The 24,596-nt window shown below is 42.9% G+C and overlaps 1 protein-coding gene across 4 annotated transcripts in view; it reads right to left on the bottom strand.

The window, feature by feature from the left end:
* LOC132805851 (spermatogenesis-associated serine-rich protein 2-like) overlaps positions 1–24,596 on the bottom strand; it is a 142,371-nt gene that overhangs the window by 56,049 nt on the left and 61,726 nt on the right. For all 4 annotated transcript variants that reach the window (XM_060821162.1, XM_060821161.1, XM_060821160.1 and 1 more), the window contains exons 4-7: positions 24,260–24,368; positions 14,251–14,300; positions 6,254–6,524; positions 5,280–5,486 (exon numbers count right to left, since the gene is read on the bottom strand). In XM_060821162.1, coding sequence (XP_060677145.1) covers positions 5,280–5,486; positions 6,254–6,524; positions 14,251–14,300; positions 24,260–24,368 — 637 coding nt within the window. The remainder of the gene's footprint in view (positions 1–5,279; positions 5,487–6,253; positions 6,525–14,250; positions 14,301–24,259; positions 24,369–24,596) is intronic.

Here is a 24,596-nt window from a genome sequence, read left to right as displayed (position 1 = left end):
AAAACCATATATAGATATTTAAAGCAAAATCATTTTCTTGGAAGTCGAACAAATAAAATTAAAATTATGCAAACTCTTCTGATAGCATTTTCAAAAAATATGGTACGTTGCAAGATGACAAATCTTTACAATTACTCAATTTACAAATCAATCTTTTTTAAAAATTGACAAGTGCATAGTATCAAAATACACCCAGGCACCAATGCGGTCAAGCTAGTTTCCATAGAGGATCTTAGTTATAATTTTTTTTTAAGCATTAGAAAGGACATGAAGCTAGAAGACAGTCTAAATTTCTTGAGCAATTAGTTACACATTTTGACACAATAGGTCATGTGCATGTCAGTTAAGACACGATCTTGGCAGACTTTTAGTCCTTTGTTTAACCCATTTCTTGCCCATCATGAATGTAACTATGTACAAATTAGGGGCAGTAGGCCACTTGACCTTTTGAGCCTGCTCTGCCATTTGACAGTATCATAGCTGATCTCCACTTCACACTCCTGTTTATCCTGATGGATTCTGACTCACCAGAAAGTTGAAGGCTATCTACCTCAACCTTAAAAATATTCAATGATCTCAGCCCCACTGCTCTCTGGGGAGGAATTCCACAGTCCTCATAAAAAGAAAATTCTACTCATCATGACCTAAAAGGCATTACCCCTTATTTTTAAAGCTGTGTTCCTCAGTTCTGGTCCCTCTCAAGGAGAAACATCTGAAACAAAAAAAGAAAATTCTCATCCATCTTAGAAGGGAGACCGCTCATTCTTAAACTAGGTTTGCTAGTTTTAGTCTCCCCTCAAGAAGAAACAGCTCCTCTGCATCCACCTTGTCAAGCCCCTTCAGGATCTTACACGTTTCAATAAAATCAACACTCATTCTTCCAAATTCCAATTGAAACATGTTGAACAATGTTACATGAGGAAATCTCAATCTCAGAAATCAAAGGAGACTTCTCTGTACTTCTTCCAATGCAATTATATCATTCTTTAAATAATGAGACTAAAATTGTAAACAGTACTCTCGATGTGGCATACACAACTATATAATTGAGGTAAGATTTTCATAAGATAATGTCACAGTTGAAACAGCCAAACACATGAAACATTTAACTTCTTCCACATTGTCTCTGAAAAGCTTTGCATTTAACACATGGCTAGAAAGCTAACCACACAGCACAACTTGAACTGGGGCATTGCAACTTGCAGCATGCTAAATTTATGTGAATTTAGATGCTGATTTGTAGATTCCCAATCAGATACTTGAGGTTGTTCTTACTAGGGCAGCCTCTTGATTAAATACAAGCTGCTCTTGGCCATTTTCAACCTATTCAATCCACATGCAGAGGGAAAAAATGAAGACTGCAGATGCTGGAGAGCAGAGTTGAGTGTGTGGTGCTGGAAAATCACAGCAGGTTGGGCAGCATCCAAGGAGTAGGAGAATTGATGTTTTGGACAGAAGCCCTTCATCAGGAATGAGCCTGAGGAATGCTCATTCCTGATGAAAGACTTATGCCTGAAACGTCAATTCACCTGCACCTCAGATGCTGCCTGATCCACATGCAGAGATCGGGAAGTGTATCTGAAATTCAACAAAAATACAAACTGCCTTTAAACAGACATGACTTGCGTGGTTGGTTTAAACATACACCAATTTAACTGAAGACAATTAAGTCATCAAGTCTCCTCCAATTGTACCTTCCAGCCAGTGATCTATACCACGAAAGACAAGAACAGCAGATACACAGGGCACCACCACCTGCAAGTTTCACTCTGAGCCACACACCATCCTGACTTACAACTATAATACCATTCCTTCACTGTTGCTGGGTCAAAATCCAGGAATTCCCTTCTTGGTAACACTGTGGGATACCTAAATCCTCAAGGATTGCAATGGCTCAAGGTGACAACTCATCACCACCCTCTTCGGGCCAATAAATGCTGGCCTAGCCAGTGACATCCTTGAAGAAGTATATCAAACAAACACCCAATTAAGCCATAGACTGGCTACAAAGCATTTCCCAACTGCGCATTTATAGTACTATCAATAAGAATCTGAAAAAAAAAGGGGTGTGGACAATCTAAAACCAGTGTATTGTAGATCTGGATTCATAGCACAAAATAATTCACCAAGTTAAATTCTCAAAAGCCAGAAGGACAACTGTCAAAGGAAAGTTCACACTGGTGCAAGTATGAATTCATGCACCTTCTTCTATCAGAAAAGAAAAGATTTAATCTCCAGCTGAGCTATGCTCAACCCTACCTGGAAACTCCTATAGCAATAATGTGACAAAACAGTAATGTCCCATTATTCAACACTGGCACCCTTCATCATTATGCCAACAAAACAATTCACTAAGGAAAATATGAAAATTAAAAAAAGGAGCACAATGTGGCAATGCAATTTTGTGAAATACCATTACACCTGCACATGATACGTTCCTATCTGCAGTCACGTTCATTGCAAGGAGTTGCAAATAGTGGTCTAAAACAAAAGCTTAAAAAATTGTTCTTGGTAAAAAAGGATTTTAAAAAAATCAAATGGCATGGTATACTAGGGGTACTCTTGCTTCTTTCATAGTTAAAAGCACATGCTATTGCGACTGTTGGAACTTAAAATTTTGCACCAATGTAATACAGAATACCATATGTGAAGCATCACACACCAACTCAGCACATATGGATAATTCTATCCATGACAGTGTTGTTACTTGGATCACTGCAATTTGCATGCAAATGGTGAAGCAGTTTGCCTTTACTTGGGAAATATGCCTAGCTTGCTGGTATCATAGTACAACATCTCCAAGCCTTTGGTCCCCTGCAAAACTATACCAATTTCACAAAGCATGATACACGTTTCCCAGGTAAACAGTTATACCCCCTACCATATGGAGAAAAATATGGATGAAGAGTGAGGGATCAGGAAATTATACTCTAAACTGGAGCCACTGCAATAAGATTTAGAACAATGATCCCACAACTGCGAGGATTTTCCCCTCATGAAAACATGAAGGGAGAATGCTAATGGGTGACCGAATAAGAGTTTTTTTAGAAAATGAAAAGTTTTGATAAAGTGGATACAGAGAGTGTGTTTCCTTGTGGGGAAGAGGAAGTCTAGGGGCCATCAATATAAATCACCAAGAAATCTAATAGGGAACTCAGAAGAAACCTCTTCACTTGGAAGGTGGGAACGAGGGGAGGCAATGACCTAGTGGTATTATAGAACATAGAACATAGAAAAATACAGCGCAGTACAGGCCCTTCGGCCCTCAATGTTGCGCCGACCGAATCCTACCTAACCTACACTAGCCCAATAACTTCCAAATGCCTATCCAATGCCCGCTTAAATGACCATAAAGAGGGAGAGTTCACCACTGCGACTGGCAGGGCATTCCATGAACTCACAACCCGCTGTGTAAAGAATCTACCCCTAACATCTGTCCTATACCTACCATCCCTTAATTTAAAGCTGTGTCCCCTTGTAACAGCTGACTCCATTAGCGGTAAAAGGTTCTCAGTGTCTACCCTATCTAAACCCCTAATCATCTTGTACACCTCTATCAAATCTCCCCTAAATCTTCTTTTCTCCAATGAGAACAGCCCCAAGTGCCTCAGTCTTTCCTCATACGATTTTCCTACCATACCAGGCAACATCCTGGTAAACCTCCTCTGCACTCGTTCCAATGCCTCCACATCCTTCCTATAGTATGGCGACCAAAACTGCACACAATACTCCAGATGAGGCCGCACCAGAGTCTTATACAACTGCAACATGACCTCAGGACTCCGGAACTCAATTCCTCTGCCAATAAAGCCCAGTACACCATATGCCTTCCTCACAGCACTATTTACCTGGGTGGCAACTTTCAGAGATCTGTGTACATGGACACCAAGATCCCTCTGCTCATCCACACTACCAAGTATCTGACCATTAGCCCAGTAATCCATCTTCTTGTTACTCCTACCAAAGTGAATGACTTCACACTTAGCTACATTGAATTCCATTTGCCACCTTTCTGCCCAGCTTTGCAACTTGTCTATATCCCGCTGTAACCTGCCACATCCTTCCTCACTATCCACAACTCCACCGACTTTTGTGTCATCCGCAAACTTACTCACCCAGCTTTCAAGCCCCTCCTCTAGATCATTTATAAAGATAACAAAAAGCAATGGTCCCAAAACAGATCCTTGTGGTACACCGCTAGTAACTGCACTCCAAGATGAACCTATACCATCAACTACTACCCTCTGTCTCCTTCCAGCCAGCCAATTCCTAATCCAAACCTCTAATGCACCCTCAATGCCATACCTCCGTAGTTTTTGCATTAGCCTACCATGGGGTACCTTGTCGAACGCCTTACACAACATATACATATACACAACATCTACTGCTTTACCCTCGTCCACCTCCTTAGTCACCTGCTCAAAGAACTCAATAAGGTTTGTGAGGCACGACCTGCCCTTCACAAAACCATGCTGACTATCCTTGATCACATTATTCCTATCCAGATGTTCATAAATCTTATCCCTTACAATTCTCTCTAAGACTTTGCCCACCACAGAAGTCAGACTCACTGGCCTATAGTTACTCGGGCTATCCCTACTCCCCTTCTTGAACAAGGGGACCACATTCGCCATCCTCCAGTCTTCTGGTACTATTCCCGTTGACAATGACAACATAAAAATCCAGGCCAATGGCTCTGCTATCTCCTCCCTAGCTTCCCAGAGGATCCTAGGGTAAATGCCATCAGGCCCAGGAGACTTATCTATTTTCATCCTTTCCAGTATTATCGCTGGACTGTTAATCCAGAGACCCCGGTAATGTTCTGGGGACTTGGGGTTCAAATCCTGGCCTAGCCAGAGACGCTCACATCCCATGAATTAATAAAAAAAACCTCAATACCACAGGGAGCAGCTGAGGCAAATATTACAGAGAAACTTAAGGGAAGGTTAGTTAAGCACTAAGCAAGAAAGGGAACAGAGGGCTATGATGATTGAACTAAATGAGAAAAGACAGGAGAAAACTCAAATGGAGCATAAACACCAAAATGGACTGGTTGGGACAAACATACCACATTGTATGCATTTCTAGATAAATGATCTCACTACCCAGTACTGTTGCACTACTTTGCTCAAGCAAGAGTTAATGTAAGTAATATCACACCTAACATCAAACTGGACCATGGACATGGGTAAAATATTTTTTCCCAAATCAGTCTATATGCTTGAACATGGATAAAATGTATTTTAAAATAAAGAAATCATTTTGTAAATACCCCTTACCTATTTTTTTATTCTTAGATGAAATAAATCCACCATCATCTGGCATGACTAGGGAAAGGGAGGTAGAGGTTTGTGATCCTGGAGGAGCTCGTGACCTAGACTTTGCTGTATTCTTTTGTTGATATGTTTTAGTAGAATGAGAGCTATGGAAGTGGCGGGGTTGGAATTTTGATTCTGCTTTACACTTTTCATCTTCTGTTACAGATTCTGAAAAAGTATTGGTTAAGTGTCAGAATGAATATTGTCGGTAAAAGCTCACAACATTTTCCCCATGCCAAACATTTTTAGCTTCAGGATAACACGAGGTGTTCAGATTTCCAATATTGTCTCAGTATTTTATTTGTGTCTAAAGCTCAGAAAATTCAAGGAGGCAGACTTCATGACTTCAGCTACAGGTTAAGCAAACATCAGGACTTGAAGTAGCCTGTCACGGATTCATAGAACACTTGTTCTAAAATAAGTAGCTAAAATGAATTTCAGGCCCAAAGTAACTCAAATCTGTACAACAGCGGTTCACTAATAAGGATCTTTTCTATATTTAAAAAGGAGAAAACGTAAAGACCAATATGAAATTCACAAGTTACTTTGAGGTCCTATGAGGCAATTTGTTATTATCCAAGTTTCTCCATTGCATTAACTCTGTGGAAGTCAAACCAAATGTTACAATACATGTCATAGACAGAACTAATAAAATTGCTGTTTTCCCATCACTTGTGAAGCTCAGGTGGTTGAAGTACTTAAGACAGTGTCTGTGTTATCATTAACAAATTTCAGTGTCATATATAGCCAAGTTTACAAAATATGGAACAGATCTTCCCCTTTAGCTTGGATTACAGAACAAGTCATCCCATTCTTAAATACAAATCCACATTTTTACAAATATTTGGGAGGTTATGTACATATAATTAAAACAGAAAATATGAGTATTCAAAGATTTTAAAAATCAAATCAGAACTAAATTTAGATACACTTACCCATTATACTATCGCTATCAGGAGTCATCAATTCCGAATCTTCCAGCTCTTGGGCATCCACGGAAAGGGCATCTAACTGTTCACTAAGAGAATCTACTGATTCATCATTTACAGATCCGTTGACATGATAACTGTTTACTTCGTCCTTCTCCCAAGAAATTGTAGACAGTTCACCAGAATTGACAGCACATTTGTTGTCTGCATTTGTAGACTGCAGTTGCTCTGGTTCTGTTTTTACTTCTGCCTTTGGTTTAACCTTCTTCTTTTTGTTCTATGTGTTTTTAAACAAACAGATGCATAAACATTTGCTTTCAATGATTTCAAATTAGGATTTTTATTTTCTTCCAAAGTCATCATGTTTCTCCAGCAATTTCTGGTTTTGTTACTTCAAATGTTTCTTGGTTGTATAGGGGGCAAATGCAAGACAAGATCTATTTACAAAGCCTTAACTTACACCCATCTATATATATCAACACACAAATCTCAAAGCAGTCTTGCAAAGGTTCATCTCAATCACAACATTGTGTACGTTACCATTCCACACAGGTGTCAAATGATTATTTAGCTTGGAGGAAGATTGTGCTGTAGAAGTCTGAGAGTTGTGAACAGATCACTTTGCAGAACACATCCCTTTATCAGAGATCTGAACACAAATTAAATTCCTTCAAATGAAGGAAAAACCTTGGTCCTTGCTGGGTATGAGCCTCAACTTCAAAAAGGTGACAGGTCTTTACTAATTCCATTAGATTTAAATCCTCAAATTAGTGCTGGAATTTAATACTCAGCAGAACACTGACATTCACATCTCACTAAGCAGTTAATGCAGTGCAAGATGTACAACTTAGATTTACAATACCCATGGGCCAGATTCAACAGAAAACAAATTTCCCTACAATTTGCAAAGCAACTGAAAGCCAGGTGTGTATGGAATTTTCAGCAACTGTCTTCTGATGGAAATTTGAGAGATATAGGTTTCTAGCTACTGCGTCCTAAGGGACAAACATTCAATCCCAAATAGGCAATTGTATAAGAGACACTCAGGTCAATACAACCACAGACTGGCATGGAGAAGCTGGCTGGAGAAAGTGGCTTGATTATTCATTAACAATTTACCAGTAGATGAAGCACACCTCAAGATGCCACATACTGTACTGAAAGAAATTGATTTATATGCATTTTATGTCAACTTTACGCAGTTGAACAAAGTAGTATGGTGGATTAGCACTCTACACTTTCATCTTTCGAGGCCTGTGGTCGAATCTAATCCACAAAAATGGAAATAGACTCTTTGCTCCAGCTAGGTCGAAGGTCCTATTTAACAAATGAACCAGGATCAACTCAATCCAGTATCTCGTTTCCCCAGGTCCACAGCATAAGCCTGGGAGGGAGGGAGAGAGGGAGAGGGAGAGGGAGAGGGAGAGGGAGAGGGAGAGGGAGAGGGAGAGGGAGAGGGAGAGAGAGAGAGAGAGAGGGAGAGAAAAAAAAAATTCTGGGAAGCTTGGATGTAACACTTGTCACAAACTCTTTCAAGGACAGACTGGTGAACATCAAGCAGGCACAGCCCATTAAGGGAATGGAAATTCCTAGCATTCACCTACCCAAAAACCTTTTACCTCCTTGATGAACAAGAATCTATATACCTCTACCTTAAGATGTTTAATGGGGGGGATCCAAGATGGCGGCGACTCAGCAAGTTGGAGTCTATAGTGCTCCTCCCAAGACTTGGGCAAAGTGGGCCACCCGCCTCCACCACACTCACCAAATCATTTAAAATAGTTTTTACTCAATGTAATTAGTTGCTCAGTACTAAATTTAAACAGTCTAGTCTCCTGTAAAAATGACTAGGGGGAAGGGAGCCCGCAGTTCTCAGCAGGCAGGAACCCCTCCCCCACCTTCCCCAGCTGCAGCAGAGGCGCCCATAGCCGCCCCGGGGGACTTACCTATGGTGGCGAGCCTCGTGGAAATAATCTCTAAACTCGATGCGAAGATCGATGCCTTTATTGAAGCCGATGGAATTCACTCTCGGCTGCGCTACAAAAGCACGGCTGAGACATCGAGGAAATCGAGCGCCGAGTCAGAGGGGCGGAGCTAAAGGTCGCGACGTACAAGACCATAGCAGAATCGGCTGTGGATCGGGTCCGGACTCTCGAACAGCAAGTCTGGACCTTAGAGAATCACATTGACGACCTCGAAAATCAATGTCGTCGAAAAAATATTTGTTTGCTGGGCCTTCCCGAACGGAAAGGCGGCGGTCAGCTTACAGCCTTTCTGGAACAGTAGTTTCCACAGCTGTTAAATCTGGAGGCTGGATCAGGCCAGATAAGGATGGAGTGGGCCTACAAGGAGAGGCAGATGCTCTTGGAAGCTCCCAGAAATCTGGGGAAGATCCCCAAGCCATGATTTATAAAGGATCCAAGATTATGTTATTTCAGGACTTTTCCCCAGCTTTGGTCTGAAAGAGGAAGGCGTTTGACGAAGTGAAGAAGCGCTTAAGGGACTTAAACATTCAGTACTCCTTGCGCTACCCAGCTACGCTACGCTTCAGCCATGAAGGGTCCGTGTATAACTTCGGATCACCGAAGAAGACCAAGGAACTTTTGGACTCTCTTATATAAATTGTAAGAGTTAATTGATGTTGTTCTGCCCTCCCCCCACCCCAGTTTATCCCCCTTTTTTCCCTTTCATTACCTTCCTGTTTAATATTATCTCCAGAGGGTGGGAAGAGGGGTTTATTTATTTATTCTTCACATAGTGATTTTCTTCCCCATTTATATATAGGACAGGGGTTCTAGTTAATGTAGATGTGGGGGGGGGGGGGAAAGGTTGTTTTCCCCCGTTATTTTGTATTACTATATTTAATTATTATTTGCTGAGACTGTAATTTCATAGTCATATATGTTCATAAATGGTATTAACACTACCAAATATATCCAGATGTTGGTGTTTGTAGGGGTGGGGGTGTGGGGGGTGGAATTGGATACTCATTGTTAATTCTAGCTCAGTCGTATATTTGAATTTTCTTTATCCTATCGGGGGGTGCCTGGGTCAAGGCTGGGGCACTGGTTGGAAGAGGTTATGATGTGTTTTTGGAAAGGAAGTGATACCCCCTGGGAACAAGGGGTGAGATCTCCATTTTAATACGTTTTATATTATTTTATTTAGAAATAGTTTTTTATTATATTGATCGGAGTGTATTAAAGAGCCTTTATTTTTGTGAATTTTATATGGTCTATGCTCGGGATGTTTTGGATAGGGTTTCTTCTCCCGAGGGATCTCGGACTTGCCCGGTGATTATGGGTAATCGGTCGATTAAATGGTGCACTTGGAATGTCACGGGGAGTAATTCACCAATCAAAAGAAGAAAATATTATCAAACCTCAAGAAAGAAAGGGTTGATATAGCTCTCCTATAGGAGACACATTTATTAGATAAAGAACACCTGAAATTACATCAGGGAAGAGATTATTTTCCATTCTCTCTGTGCAAGGAGAAACATTTTGGTAAACTGGGTGGCTGAGGGCCCTCATGGACTTTCAAGTTGACACAGAATAATTATGGACTTCCTTACAAATATGGTGCACCAAAAAAAAACCAAATTACTTCCCAAAATATGGCAGCCCTTCTTGAATTACACAAATACAGATGTCTCGGTCATGCTAACAAGGGCCTTTATTTAATTGAGAGGATGAACCTGGTTGGTCCGGGGCCCCTTAGGAGAGGAATCCCGCACGAATACAGGTTTTGTTATGATCTGATGTTAACACATTCCGAGCATGTATATCACTACTCAATTTCTGTGTTACCCGTTGTTTTTTTTTCTCTTGAACAATGTAAGAGATTTAACCATACCCTCTGGTTAGTTGTAGGTTAGAGGAGTAGTTAGTTGAGTTTTGTTTTTTTTTCCTCTCAGTATTCCCTTTTTTTCCTGTTTGATAGATTTTGGTTATTATTTATTTAAGATTTAATTGTATATCAATGTTTATACTTGGGGTTTTTAAAAAAAGTTCTTTTGTAAACGTGTAAAAATTTCGATATAAAAAAAACTTTAAGGACTCTGCTTCTATTACTGTAGTGGTTAGAATCAGGGTGACCTTGTTGACTATGAGATTCTTGATTGGCCCAGGTTAACCACCCCATTCAGGAAAGCCCGGGCTGACCAATATAACCAGCAGCTGAAAATGCATTGCCGGAAAAGCGCAGCAGGTCAGGCAGCATCCAAAGAGCAGGAGAATTGACGTTTCGGGCATAAGCTCTTCTTCAGGAATGAGGAAAGTGTGTCCAGCAGGCTAAGATAAAAGGTAGGGAGGAGGGACTTGGGGGAGGGGCGCGGGAGATGTGATAGGTAGGAGGTGGTCAAGGCGAGGGTGATAGGCCGGACTGGGGTGGGGGCGGAGAGGTCAGGAAGAAGATTGCAGGTTAGGAAAGCGGTGCTGAGTTTGAGGGATTTGACTGAGACAAGGTGGGGGGAGGGGAAATGAGGAAACTGGAGAAATCAGAGTTCATCCCTTGTGGTTGAAGGGTTCCTAGGCGGAAGATGAGGCGCTCTTCCTCCAACCGTCGTGTTGATATGTTCTGGCGATGGAGGAGTCCAAGGACCTGCATGGCCTTGGTGGAGTGGGAAGGGGAGTTAAAGTGTTGAGCCACGGGGTGGTTGGGTTGGTTGGTCCGGGTGTCCCAGAGGTGTTCTCTGAAACGTTCCGCAAGTAGGCGGCCTGTCTCCCCAATATAGAGGGGGCCACATCGGGTGCAGCGGATGCAATAAATGATGTGTGTGGAGGTGCAGGTGAATTTGTATCAGATATGGAAGGATCCCTTGGGGCCTTGGAGGGAAGTAAGGGGGGAGGTGTGGGCGCAAGTTTTGCATTTCTTGCGGTTGCAGAGGAAGGTGCCGGGAGTGGAGGTTGGGTTGGTGGGAGGTGTGGACCCTAACTCAGCACCGCCTTCCTAACCTGCAATCTTCTTCCTGACCTCTCCGCCCCCACCCCACTCCAGCCTATCACCCTCACCTTGACCTCCTTCCACCTATCGCATCTCCAACGCCCCTCCCCACCTTTTATCTTAGCCTGCTGGACACACTTTCCTCATTCCTGAAGAAGGGCTTATGCCCGAAACGTCGATTCTCCTGCTCTTTGGATGCTGCCTGACCTGCTTCGTTTTTCCAGCAACACATTTTCAGCTCTGATCTCCAGCATCTGCAGTCCTCACTTTCTCCTCCAATATAACCAGGAGGCTAGAATCTCCTCAGTGTAGTGGATGGACTCAGAGCTGGCTGGCCATAGCCAGTGTATTTTGCACAAGGAAATAAAAGGTGACTTGGTAATGGCATACTGGACTCTGTGCAATTATTTAAACCACCTTTTCAGGAAGAGAGTTCCAAAGACATTGAACCCTCAAAAGAAGAAAAAGACTCATCTCCATAATTCTGACTAAAGATGGCGACAAACGTTTTGTCTTTTGCATAAGCAGGCTGGCCTCCTCCATCAGAGAGATGGAATGCCAGAGGACTGCAGAGCTTTGATCTAATCTGCCGGCCGAGAGACTCATGGATACTCAGTTTGGAGTTGCTAAATTGGTTTTGAATCTACCCATTGAGTACTGTAGCAATGTAACAGCAAAAGGGAGGAAGCTGTCAGTATGAAGATGGGACTTCACGTCTGCACAGATTTTGCATAAATCACTGGTCACTCTTATCAATATTGTCAGCAATCCTGAAATGTTCGCGGCATCACTGGCCCATACAATCCTTTTGTGGGATAGAACATAGAAAAATACAGCGCAGTACAGGCCCTTTGGCCCTCGATGTTGCGCCGACCAAACCCACCTAACCTACACTAGCCCACTATCCTCCATATGTCTATCCAATGCCCGTTTAAATTACCATAAAGAGGGAGAATCCACCACTGCTACTGGCAGGGCATTCCATGAACTCACGACTCACTGAGTAAAGAATCTACCCCTAACATCTGTCCTATACCTACCTCGCCTTAATTTAAAGCTATGCCCCCTCGTAATAGCTGACTCCAAAAGTGAAAAAAGGTTCTCATTGTCAACCCTATCTAAACCCCTAATCATCTTGTACACCTCTATCAAGTCACCCCTAAACCTTCTTTTCTCCAATGAAAACAGCCCCAAGTGCCTCAGCCTTTCCTCATACAATCTTCCTACCATACCAGGCAACATCCTGGTAAACCTCCTCTGCACCCGTTCCAGTGCCTCCACATTCGTCCTATAGTATGGCGACCAAAACTGCACACAATACTCCAGATGCGGCCGCACCAGAGTCTTATGCAACTGCAACATGACCTCAGGACTCCGGAACTCAATTCCTCTACCAATAAAAGCCAGTACGCCATATGCCTTCTTCATAGCACTATTTACCTGGGTGGCAACTTTCAGAGATCTGTGTACATGGACACCAAGATCCCTCTGCTCATCCACACTACCAAGTATCTGACCATTAGCCCAGTAATCCATCTTCTTGTTACTCCTACCAAAGTGAATCACTTCACACTTACCTGCATTGAACTCCATTTGCCACCTTTCTGCCCAGCTCTGCAGCTTATCTATATCCCGCTGTAACCTGCCACATCCTTCCTCACTGTCAACAACTCCACCGACTTTCGTATCATCCGCAAACTTGCTCACCCAACCTTCTAGCCCCTCCTCCAGGTCATCTATAAAAATGACAAACAGCAATGGTCCCAAAACAGATCCTTGCGGAACACCGCTGGTAACTGCACTCCAAGATGAACCTTTACCATCAACTACTACCCTCTGTCTTCTTCCAGCCAGCCAATTCCTAATCCAAACCCCCAACTCACCCTCAATGCCATACCTCCGTGTTTTTTGCAGTAGCCTACCATGGGGAACCTTATCAAACGCCTTACTAAAATCCATATACACCACATCTACCGCTTTACCCTTGCCCACCTCCTTAGTCACCTTCTCAAAGAATTTAGTAAGGTTTGTGAGGCACTACCTGCCCTTCACAAAACCATGCTGACTATCCTCGATCACATTATTCCTATCGAGATGTTCATAAATCCTATCCCTTACAATTCTCTCCAAGACTTTGCCCACAACAGAAGTGAGACTCACCGGCCTATAATTACTAGGGTTATCCCTACTCCCCTTCTTGAACAAGGGAACCATATTTGCTATCCTCCAGTCATCTGGCACTATTCCTGTAGACAACGAGGACATAAAAATCAAGGCCAATGTCTCTGCAATCTCCTCCTTTGCTTCCCAGAAAATCCTAGAATAAATGCCATCAGGCCCAGGGGACTTATCCATTTTCACACTTTCCAGAATATCCAACACATCTTCCCTACATACCTCAAAACCATCCATTCTAATTAATTGTGACTCACTATTCACATCGGCAACAATGTCCTGTTCCTGAGTGAATACTGACGAAAAGTATTCATTGTGTCTCTCCAATCTCTTCAGCCTCCACGCACAACTTCCTACTACTATCCTTGACTGGACCTATTCCTACCCTAGTCATTCTTTTATTCCTGACATACCTATAGAAAGCCTTTGGGTTTTCCCTAATCCTACCAACCAAGGACTTTTCATGTCCATTCCTTGCTGCTCTTAGCTCTCTCTTTAGATCCTTCCTGGCTACCTTATAACTATTAATCGCCCCAATTGAACCTTCACGCCTCATCTTTACATAGGCCGCCTTCTGATATGGCTTTAACTGAATTTATTTTCTTCCGACAATAGATAAAAGGTCTTGTCAACATTTTACTCAAATGCACCATCTAAAATATTTTAACCATTGCTCACAAATTTCCAAATTAGGAAGCCTAAAGATGATTGGAAATTCATTGGGAGGTAGGTCGAAAACTGAATGTGGCAATAAATGGATGGACTCTGATTCAAATTTAGCAACAAATGGCTAGAGGTGCAGCATTCTCATGATCAAACTGAATGGCAGAGTAAATTTGGGAGCTGAATGACCCCCTTTGCCCTTAATGTGGCATGATCCTTACCTTTTTCTTTCCTGTTACACTCCATTCCTTGAGAATGTCTGCAGCACAACCTTCATTTAAAAAAAAAGTGATGGAGAAAGATTGCAAGGATTATTCAAAACACATACAAGGATTATTCAAAACACATACAAATTGTTGTGGATACTGACACTCAATGCTTGCCAAACGTCAATAAAATCCAAAAAGAATTTTTAAAGTTGAATCAACAATCCACTTGTGACAGATAGCAGCCTTTTGTAACAAACCAGTGTTTACAAGATTGGCAAATGAAAGATATAAGAGAAAGATTTACATTCTTCATAAGCAGGCATTTGTAAATTTAGAAGAGTTACACAATACATTTTACCCAAATAAAACAATGCAATACTCACTGAGTATGAGAAAGACAGAGATGTTTCTTTTTTCTTCAAAGCTGAAATATTATAGCTATTTCATTAAATAAGCTAAATCTGTAATTAAAACCCCTGAGTTAGCTAGACTAATAACCTTTAGATAAGGTTGGGGAGTGGAGAAAGGTGTGTGTGCAGTTTACCTGGATTCAAATCCAGTTTAAAAAAACTCTTCTGTCTGTTGGTTGCAGGGATCCTATCTGCATTTGGGCAGCCTCAACCCAATTTCTAACAAGCATGGATCTACAAAACTATCCTTACTGTTGCACTATTGGGCAATAATATTAATTGGATCAAAGATGATGAATCTTGGAAATAGAGATAATACCATGTTAATCAACAACATGGAGTTGAAAATTGATACTGTCACTGTAAATATGAGAAAACATCAAAAGTTATTTATACGATATTTAGATCACATTACATCTTTAATCAACTATTACCACTTAATGAGAGCATGTATACAAAAACACAAATTAAGAATAGGAGTAGGCCACTCAGACCCTCGAGCTTGCTGTGTCATTCATTAAGAATATGATTGATCTCAGTAGTCCACATTCCTGCTTCTCTCCAATAACCTTTCACTCTGTTGCTCAAAAATCTATGACTCATGACACCCTTAGAAAAATAATTTCCTTATCATTGGTCTTAAATGGGTCACTCTTTATACAGTGATCCCCAGTTCTTGATTCTCCCATGAAAGAAACTTCCTTTCGACATCCATCCTAGTCAAGACACCTCATGAGATCGCACATTTCAATCAAGTTGCCTCCTACTCTTCAAAGTCTAGCACATACAAGACTAACTTGGCCAACTTTTCCTCATAAGACAATCCCTTCACTCCAAGTAATAGCTTCATAAGCATTCTCTGAATAGTTTCCAACTCATTTACATCCCTCTTTGTTCTAATTGACAAGGGGATCAAAGGTTACAGGGAGAAGGCAGGAAAATGGGGTCAAGAAACTGATCAGCCATGATCGAATAGCTGACTTGATGGACTGAATGGCCTAATTTCTGCTATGTCTTATGGTCTCTTTTAAATAAGGGGACTAATATTCTAAGTTTTCCAGATGTGGTCACATCAATGCCTTGAAAAACTGAAACATAACCTCCCTCCTTTTGTATTCAGTTTCTGATGTAATGAAAAATAAGAATCTGTTAGCTTTCCTAATTATTTGCTGTACTTGCATACTAAACATTTATGATTCATACACCCAGATCCCAATGGACAATTTCATATTTTCCTGCATTATGCTCCATTTGCCAAATCTTTGCCTACCTCACAACCTATTTATATCCTTGAGCAGCATCTTTATTTTGTTGTCACAACTTACCCTTTGTTCTGATCTCTTACCAGCAAATTCAACAACCGTACCGTTGCCCCTTTATCCAAGTCATGTACATACATTATAAAATGTTGAGGCTTCAATGATTCCATTAGCACATCACTCACTACATCTTGCCAATCTGAAAATTACCCATTTATGCCTACTGCTTCCTATTAGCTAGCCAATCATATATTCACAACAAGCAATTTCCTACACCATGGTTCCATAAGGGTTTTTTTTTCCCTCCCACAGTAACCTTTGATGTGTCACCTTATCACTTAAGGTTAACAAAAAAAGTTTAAAAGTTTAGTGGGCGGCACGGTGGCACAGTGGTTAGCACTGCTGCCTCACAGCGCCGGAGACCCGGGTTCAATTCCCGACTCAGGCGACTGACTGTGTGGAGTTTGCACGTTCTCCCCGTGTCAGCGTGGGTTTCCTCCCACAGTCCAAAGATGTGCAGGTTAGGTGAATTGACCATGCTAAATTGCCCGTAGTGTTAGGTAAGGGGTAAATGTAGGGGTATGGGTGGGTTGCGCTTTGGCGGGTCGGTGTGGACTTGTTGGGCCGAAGGGCCTGTTTCCACACTGTAAGTCTAATCTAATCTAATCTAAAAGAGGATGGCAATTTGGAATCATGAAGAGTCTTCTTTATTGTCTTCTTTAGGCCAGGAAAGATTAACTTTTAAGAAACTGTGTGAACTTCAGTTTGAAAAATTAAGGTTAAATCTTTTCTTTTGTCTAAGTGAGAGTTGAGTTGAGTTCTTTTACGTGGCTTTTTGCCACAAGGCTCCCATTAAGGGAACATCACACATGGGCAAGCCATTGGACAATTCCAAATATGACTTTATTTTATTCACAACAGGAAGTTCTCTCACTTTATCTTACCAAACCCACCTCATAAACCATCCACACATTTCCAATTCTAGTCCATTTTACCACAGGTTGCAGAACAACTCACCATTCACAGAATCCCTACAAGTGCGGAAGCAGGCCATTTAGCCCAGAGTCCACGTCAAGTCTCCAAAGAGCATCCCACCTAGACTCACACCATCCCACATTTCCCATGGCTACCCCACCTAACTGGCACATCCATGGACACTATCAGCAATTTAGTATGGCCGATCCACTAACCTTGAGATCTTTGGACTGTGGGAGGAAACTGGTGCACCCAGAAGAAACATGGGGAGAACATGCAAGCTCTTCACAGTCACTCGAGGGTAGAATTGAAGCAGAGTTCCTGACACTGTGAGGTAGCAGTACCAATACCAATCACAGAGGCACCATGCCACCACTTGGCAGATATCTGCCAAAAGACTGGCACCCCAGGTGTCTGCACCATCTTTGAAAGGCTACTGAGCACCTGGATAGGTATTTGCAATTTAGCATTGTCCCCTCACTGGCAATGAGTTGGCACAGCACTCACAAAGCCAAGTTATTCACGATATATAGCCAACAATGCCAAAACTGACTCAAAATGTCCCATTCTCTCATCCTACTCACATTTTAACCACGATACCACATATTTTACCATTTAAAATGCCATCACCCATTTGAACACCCTGTCAAAGTGACCACTACGCTGTCCTCAGATCTCAGTGTAGACCTGCATCTTGTCATTGTCCAGTAAGGGAACATTGCACACAGGCAAGTCATTGGACAATTCCAAACATGACTTTATTTTATTCACAACAGAAGGGAACACAAACAAAACTGATGCTCATCCCACAATACAAACCAAATGCTAGCATGATGACTAATGACAAGTCTAAGTCCATAATGGTCTGCTCTATCCAGCTCTCATCTTCTGGAATCTGGCTTATAGTGCCTGATACAGCTGAGCTACGCCATGGACAAAGAAAGCTTTCCCCTCTTCAATGGCCTGATCTGCCTCCTTGGAAGAACATACCCATTTCCCCCAAATTCCTCAGCATCCAACACATCACCTTGTCATTTGCCCCAGTTATGCAGAGCACAACACACCAGGATGCGACAGTACATTCTGTCCTAACTATACTCTGATGCCATTGTCATTCCAGACCCACATCCATCATTCAATTTTTCTGTTTAGAACACACTCATCATTAAACTTACATGATAGATGAAGCAATGGTGTGCACCTCCACTCTGGGAATTTGCACAAATAATGGTTTGTCTTTTGCCATAATTGCCCTCTTTTTAAGTCATTCCTGCTAATTTCACTATTATTAAGATCCCCTTCCCATAGCCTACCATGCCGTGGGTGAATGACCGTCGCCAAGCTCCTGGACGGTGCCTGTCACTGATGGTATCAGGACCCCTGACAAACAAGAGCCCCACTACCCCTTGGCTGGACGGAGGTCGAGCCCCCGCCAGTTTCTAATATGACCATTTGGTTCTATAAATATGGTGTGAGCGCACATGCTCGAGGTGTCAGATTGGTTTACCATTCACCATGGTGTTCTCCTCATCCTGAACAGATCCCCGCTGACAAGTTGGGAGGTCATGTTATGGCTGTACAGGACATCGGTTAGGCCACTTTTGGAATATTGTGTGGAATTGTGGTCTCCTTCCTTTCGGAAAGATGTTGTGAAACTTGAAAAGGGTTCAGAAAAGATTTACAAGGATGTTGACAGGGTTGGAGGACTTGAGCTACAGGGAGAGGTTGAACAGGCTGGGACTGTTTTCCCTGGAGTGTCGGAGCCTGAGGGGAGACCTTATAGTGGTTTATAAAATCATGAGGGGCATAGATAGGATAAATAGACAAAGTCTTTATGTTGGGGTGGGGAAATCCAGAACTACAGGACATGGGTTTAGAGTGAGATGGATGATATAAAAGAGACCTATGGGGCAACGTTTTCACACAGAGGGTGGTACGTGTACGAAATGAGCTGCCAGAGGAAGTGGTGGAGGTTAGTACAATTGCAACATTTAAAAAGGCATTTGGATGGGTATACAAATAGGACGGGTTTGGAGGGATATGGGCTGGGTGCTGGCAGGTGGGATTAGATTGGGTTGGGATATCTGGTCAGCATGGGAGAGTTGGACCAAAGGGTCTGTTTCCATGTTGTACATCTCCATGACTCTATGACTCTGGCTGCAGCACCAATGCGTTAACAGGTAAGGTGCAGATACTGAGAATATACAGGCAGGCACTGAGTGACTGAGCGCTAAGAGAGCAACTCTGAGAAGCAGCCTGGTCCAATCCTTGTCTGCGCGTGTACGGTGTCCTTGCTGCAGCCTTTTAATGCGAGTTGCTGATGCGCCCACAAAGCAAGGCTGCACTTCCTGAGTAACTTGCAAATGTGTTGGAGAGATGTCACAATAGTCTTAAAGGGTTGGCAAATGCTGGATGCCAATGCTTGTGATGTTGTTCCCCTAAACAATAAGTATACAGCTTTGGAAACTATTGGGGGGGGGGGGGGGGGGACAGCCTTGCAGGGGTAAGCTGCAGTGACCGGGTCTGTGGCGTGAGGTCTGGCTCCGAGACTCAGAAGGGAAAGGGGGAGAGGAGGAGAGCGCTAGTTATAGGAGACTCTCTAGTTAGAGGGACGGACAGGCGGGTCTGTGGACATGGGCGAGACTCTCGGATGGTTTGTTGCCTCCCGGGTGCCAGGGTCCGAGACATCTCGGACCGTGTCTTCAGAATCCTTAAGGGGGAGGGTGTGCAGCCAGAAGTCGTGGTACACATTGGCACCAATGACATAGGTAGGAAGAGGGGTGGGGAGGTCATTCAAGAGCTCAGGGAGTTTGTCTGTCCTAGCTTTTAGCTTCCAGCCTGAGTCGTCATCTCTGGGTTGTTGCCAGTGCCACGTGACAGTGAGGCAAGGAATAGGGAGAGAGTGCAGTTGAACACGTGGCTGCAAGGATGGTGTAGGAGGGAGGGCTTCAGGTATTTGGACAATTGGACTGCATTCTGGGGAAGGTGGGACCTGTACAAACAGGACGGGTTGCACCTGAACCAGAAGGGCACCAATATCCTGGGGGGTAGGTTTGCTAGCACTCTTCGGGGGGGTTTAAACTAATTTGGCAGGGGGATGGGATCCGGACTTGTAGTCCAGCAAGTAGGCTAGCTGTTTGTCAGGATGTCCAAGAATGTAGAGAGGCTGTGGAGAAGGTAGCACTGACAGGGAATACTTGCGGACACAGAGATGGGCTCAAGTGCGTATACTTCAACGCAAGGAGTATCAGAAGGTGTGGATCGGTACCTGGGACTACGATGTTGTGGCCATCACGGAAATGTGGATAGATGAGGGACAGGAATGGTTGTTGGAGGTTCCTGGTTAAAGATTAGGGAGGGTGGTAAAAAAGGAGGGGGGGGTGGCATTGCTAATTAGAAATGGTATAACGGCTGCAGAAAGGAAGTTTGAGGGGAATCTGCCTTTGGAGGTAGTATGGGCTGAAGTCAGGAATAGGAAAGGTGCAGTCACCTTGTTGGGTGTATACTATAGGTCCCCCAATAGCAGCAGAGATGTGGAGAAACAGATTGGGAAACAGATTTTGGAAAGGTGCAGAAGCCACAGGGTCGTAGTCATGGGCGACTTCAACTTCCCAAATATTGATTGGAAGCTCTTTAGATCAAGTAGATTGGATGGGGCGGTGTTTGTGCAGTGTGTCCAGGAAGCTTTTCTAACTCAGTATGTAGATTGTCCAACCAGAGGGGAGGCCATATTGGATTTGGTACTCGGTAAAGAACCGGGACAAGTGATGGGCTTGTTAGCGGGTGAACATTTTGGTGATGGTGACCACAATTCTGTGACTTTCACCTTGGTTATGGAGAGAGATAGGTGTGCACAACAGGGTAGATTTTACAATTGGGGGAAGGGAAATTACGATGCTGTAAGACAGGATTTGAGGAGCATAAGTTGGGAGCATAGGCTGTCAGGGAAGGATGTGGTGGAAATGTGGAACCTTTTCAAGGAACAGGTACGACGTGCCCTTGATATGCATATACCTATCAGGCAGGAAAGAAATGGTCGTGTGAGAGAGCCTTGGTTGACGAGGGAGGTTGAATGTCTAGTAAAGAGGAAGAAGGAGGCTTACATAAGGTTGAGGAAACAGGGTTCAGACAGAGCAGTGGAGGGATACAGGATAGCCAGAAGGGACCTGAAGAAAGGGATTAGGAGAGCTAAGAGAGGGCATGAAAAATCCTTGGCGGATAGGATCAAGGATAACCAACCCCAAGGCATTTTATGCGTATGTGAGAAACATGAGAATGACGAGAACGAGCGTAGGTCCGATCAAGGACAGTAGTGGGAGATTGTGTATTGAGTCGGAAGAGATAGGAGGGGTCTTGAATGAGTACTTTTCTTCAGTATTTACGAATGAGAGGGACCATATTGTTGAAGAGGAGAGTGTGAAACGGACTGGTAAGCTAGAAGAGATACTTGTTAGGAAGGAAGATGTGTTGGACATTTTGAACAACTTGAGGATAGACAAGTCCCCCGGGCCTGACGGGATATATCCTAGGATTACGTGGGAAGCAAGAGAGGAAATTGCAGTACCGTTGGCAATGATCTTTTCATCTTCACTGTCAACGGGGGTGGTACCAGGGGACTGGAGAGTAGCGAATGTTGTGCCCCTGTTCAAAAAAGGGAATAGGGATAACCCCAGGAATTACAGGCCAGTTAGTCTTACTTCTGTGGTAGGCAAAGTAATGGAAAGGGTACTGAGGGATAGGATTTACGAGTATCTGGAAAGACACAGCTTGATTAGGGACAGCCAGCACGGATTTGTGAAGGGTAGGTCTTGCCTTACAAGTCTTATTGAATTCTTTGAGGAGGTGACCAAGCATGTGGATGAGGGTAGAGCAGTGGATGTAGTGTACATGGATTTTAGTAAGGCATTTGATAAGGTTCCCCATGGTAGGCTTATGCGGAAAGTCAGGAGGCATGGGATAGAGGGAAATCTGGCCAACTGGATAGAAAACTGGCTAACCGGTCAAAGTCAGAGAGTGGTGGTAGATGGTAAATATTCAGCCTGGAGCCCAGTTACAAGTGGAGTTCCGCAGGGATCAGTTCTGGGTCCTCTGCTGTTTGTAATTTTTATTAGTGACTTGGATGAGGGAGTCGAAGGGTGGGTCAGTAAATTTGCAGATGATACGAAGATTGGTGGAGTTGTGGACAGTGAGGAGGGCTGTTGTCGGCTGCAAAGGGACTTAGATATGATGCAGAGCTGGGCTGAGGAGTGGCAGATGGAGTTCAACCCTGCCAAGTGTGAGGTTGTCCATTTTGGAAGAACAAATAAGAATGCGGAATACAGGGTTAACGGTAGGGTTCTTAGTCAGGTGGAGGAACAGAGGGATCTTGGGGTCTATGTACATAGATCCTTGAAAGTTGCCACTCAGGTGGATAGAGCTTGTAAGGCAGCCTATGATGTATTAGCGTTCATTAGCAGAGGGATTGAATTCAAGAGTCGTGAAGTGATGTTGCAGCTGTACAGGACTTTGGTTAGGCCACATTTGGAGTACTGTGTGCAGTTCTGGTCGCCTCACTTTAGGAAAGATGTGGAAGCTTTGGAGAGGGTGCAGAGAAGATTTACCAGGATGTTGCCTGGAATGGAGAATAGGTCGTACGAGGATAGTTTGAGAGTTCTCGGCCTTTTCTCGTTGGAACGGCGAAGGATGAGGGGTGACTTGATAGAGGTTTATAAGATGATCAGAGGAATATATAGAGTAGACAGTCAGAAACTTTTTCCCCGGGTACAACAGAGTGTTACAAGGGGACATAAATTTAAGGTGAAGGGTGGAAGGTATAGGGGAGATGTCAGGGGTGGGTTCTTTACCCAGAGAGTGGTGGGGGCATGGAATGCGCTGCCCGTGGGAGTGGTAGAGTCAGAATCATTGGCGACCTTTAAGCGGCAATTGGATAGGTACATGGATGGGTGCTTAATCTAGGATAGATGTTCGGCACAACATCGTGGGCCGAAGGGCCTGTTCTGTGCTGTATTGTTCTATGTTCTATGTGTCTGGTGCCCACGGAAAGTGCCTCAAGATACTGCTTGGTTCCACGCAACATTGAGTCCTGTGGAGCAAGCAGTAAGCAGAATTCGCCATGTATCTGCTCTAATATCCTCATCAAGTTTTCTTGACATTTAGCTTGTTTGCTGAATTTGGCAAGGTAGAAAACTAAATAGTAACGAGGTGAGTTAGGCCATTAACAAGCAATAATCTCTCATAACTTGCCATTGTCTAGTGAGAAACTTGCCTGCTGAGCAAAAGCATAAAGAGAGCAAGAGGCTCTTGTGCAGAGGTAGTGCCTCTACCTCTGAGCCAGGAGGTCCAGGTTCAATAAGGATCCAGAGGTGTACCCGAACATCTGAACAATTTAAAATGCCTAAAACATGGGGCAAGATGTTCTTGACACTGAGATAGGCCTCAATGGGGTTCGTGCTTGATTCTGCCACAAATCTCGCCATTGCCCACATTGCCGAGATAAAACTTTGCAAATTACTATGATCCATATTCAATGTTTTGACTTCTCTTCTTTACTGTGAAGATTTGTGTAGAGAATTGGCTAAATTCTTGCAGTAACTGATAACTGCGAAACACTAAACCCAGTGTATACTGAGAAAATCCAATGGGGAACTTAGTTTTTAAAACAACTGGAATGTGAATGTTGATATTTTTGTGCCAGTTTACATGGAAATGTTAGGACAAATAATTAGCTGAATTCAGCAGAGGCCAGGAATTGTCTGATGGAAAACACCAAGTACACTTCATTTTAGGTGCAGTTTAAGTTTAAGTTTAAGAACATGTTGTGGGACAAAGTCTATTTTAATTTTTATTATGACCCATCATCAAAAGATTTATATAAAAGAATGACTACTTTTCAAAATGCAACTGGTAATGCCTTGACAAAGTGTGGGTCGTTATTTGTTTGAACCATGGCCTGGCTTGTATTTCAGAATGTTGTTTTCTAGCAGAGGAGAAAACAGGGACAGAATTATAAAACAAAGCACTCTGGCAACTGAAACATCTAATGCAGTCCAAGAAGTTGCTTTATAGGGCACATTTTTTGCATTCAAACAAAGTTAAACCAAGAGCTTAACTAAGAAATAAATTGCAAACTGTGTAGCTTCATCTATCCTACTTACTATATCATTGTAAACAGGTTTCTTATAGAAAAGGCTATCCATACTGCTCATCACTTGAATTTACATTGCTGGTTTTACAGACCATGGATCTAAAGGCTCCTGATCTCTGTGCCCTTAATTTCAAAGGTCAGTATTTGAAAGTTGCTGCGATACGTTTGGAAGTTAGTTGGATTTAGCTATGACTGAGGGGGATAAAAAGTTATAAAACAAAGAAAAGTCTTACCTTCCATAAAAGCTTGTACTGTTCTGTCGACACAGTTATCATAATGTTGCAACACTAGAATTATCTCATTATTACTTCTGTTAGGGACTATTGCACGGACAGCACTAATCTGAGAAAAAAAAAGTGCAAATATGAAAGGTAACATCAAAAGATGATCTTAAACACAATTATACTTTGCATGGTCCAAATAGAAGAGCTAAATAGGAGAAAAATGCCTAAAAGATGGAGTGAGAGGCTCTTATAGTGGTAGTGTCCCCACCTCTGAGCCAGGTGGTCTAGGTTCAGACCCACCTGATCCAGAGGTCTACCTGAACAGCTGAACAATTTAAAATGCCAA

Source organism: Hemiscyllium ocellatum, chromosome X, assembly GCF_020745735.1.
Source record: "Hemiscyllium ocellatum isolate sHemOce1 chromosome X, sHemOce1.pat.X.cur, whole genome shotgun sequence".
Lineage (NCBI taxonomy): Eukaryota > Metazoa > Chordata > Chondrichthyes > Orectolobiformes > Hemiscylliidae > Hemiscyllium > Hemiscyllium ocellatum.
The sequence above is the reverse complement of the archived record's forward strand: the minus strand, read 5'-3'. Positions and strand labels throughout refer to the sequence as shown.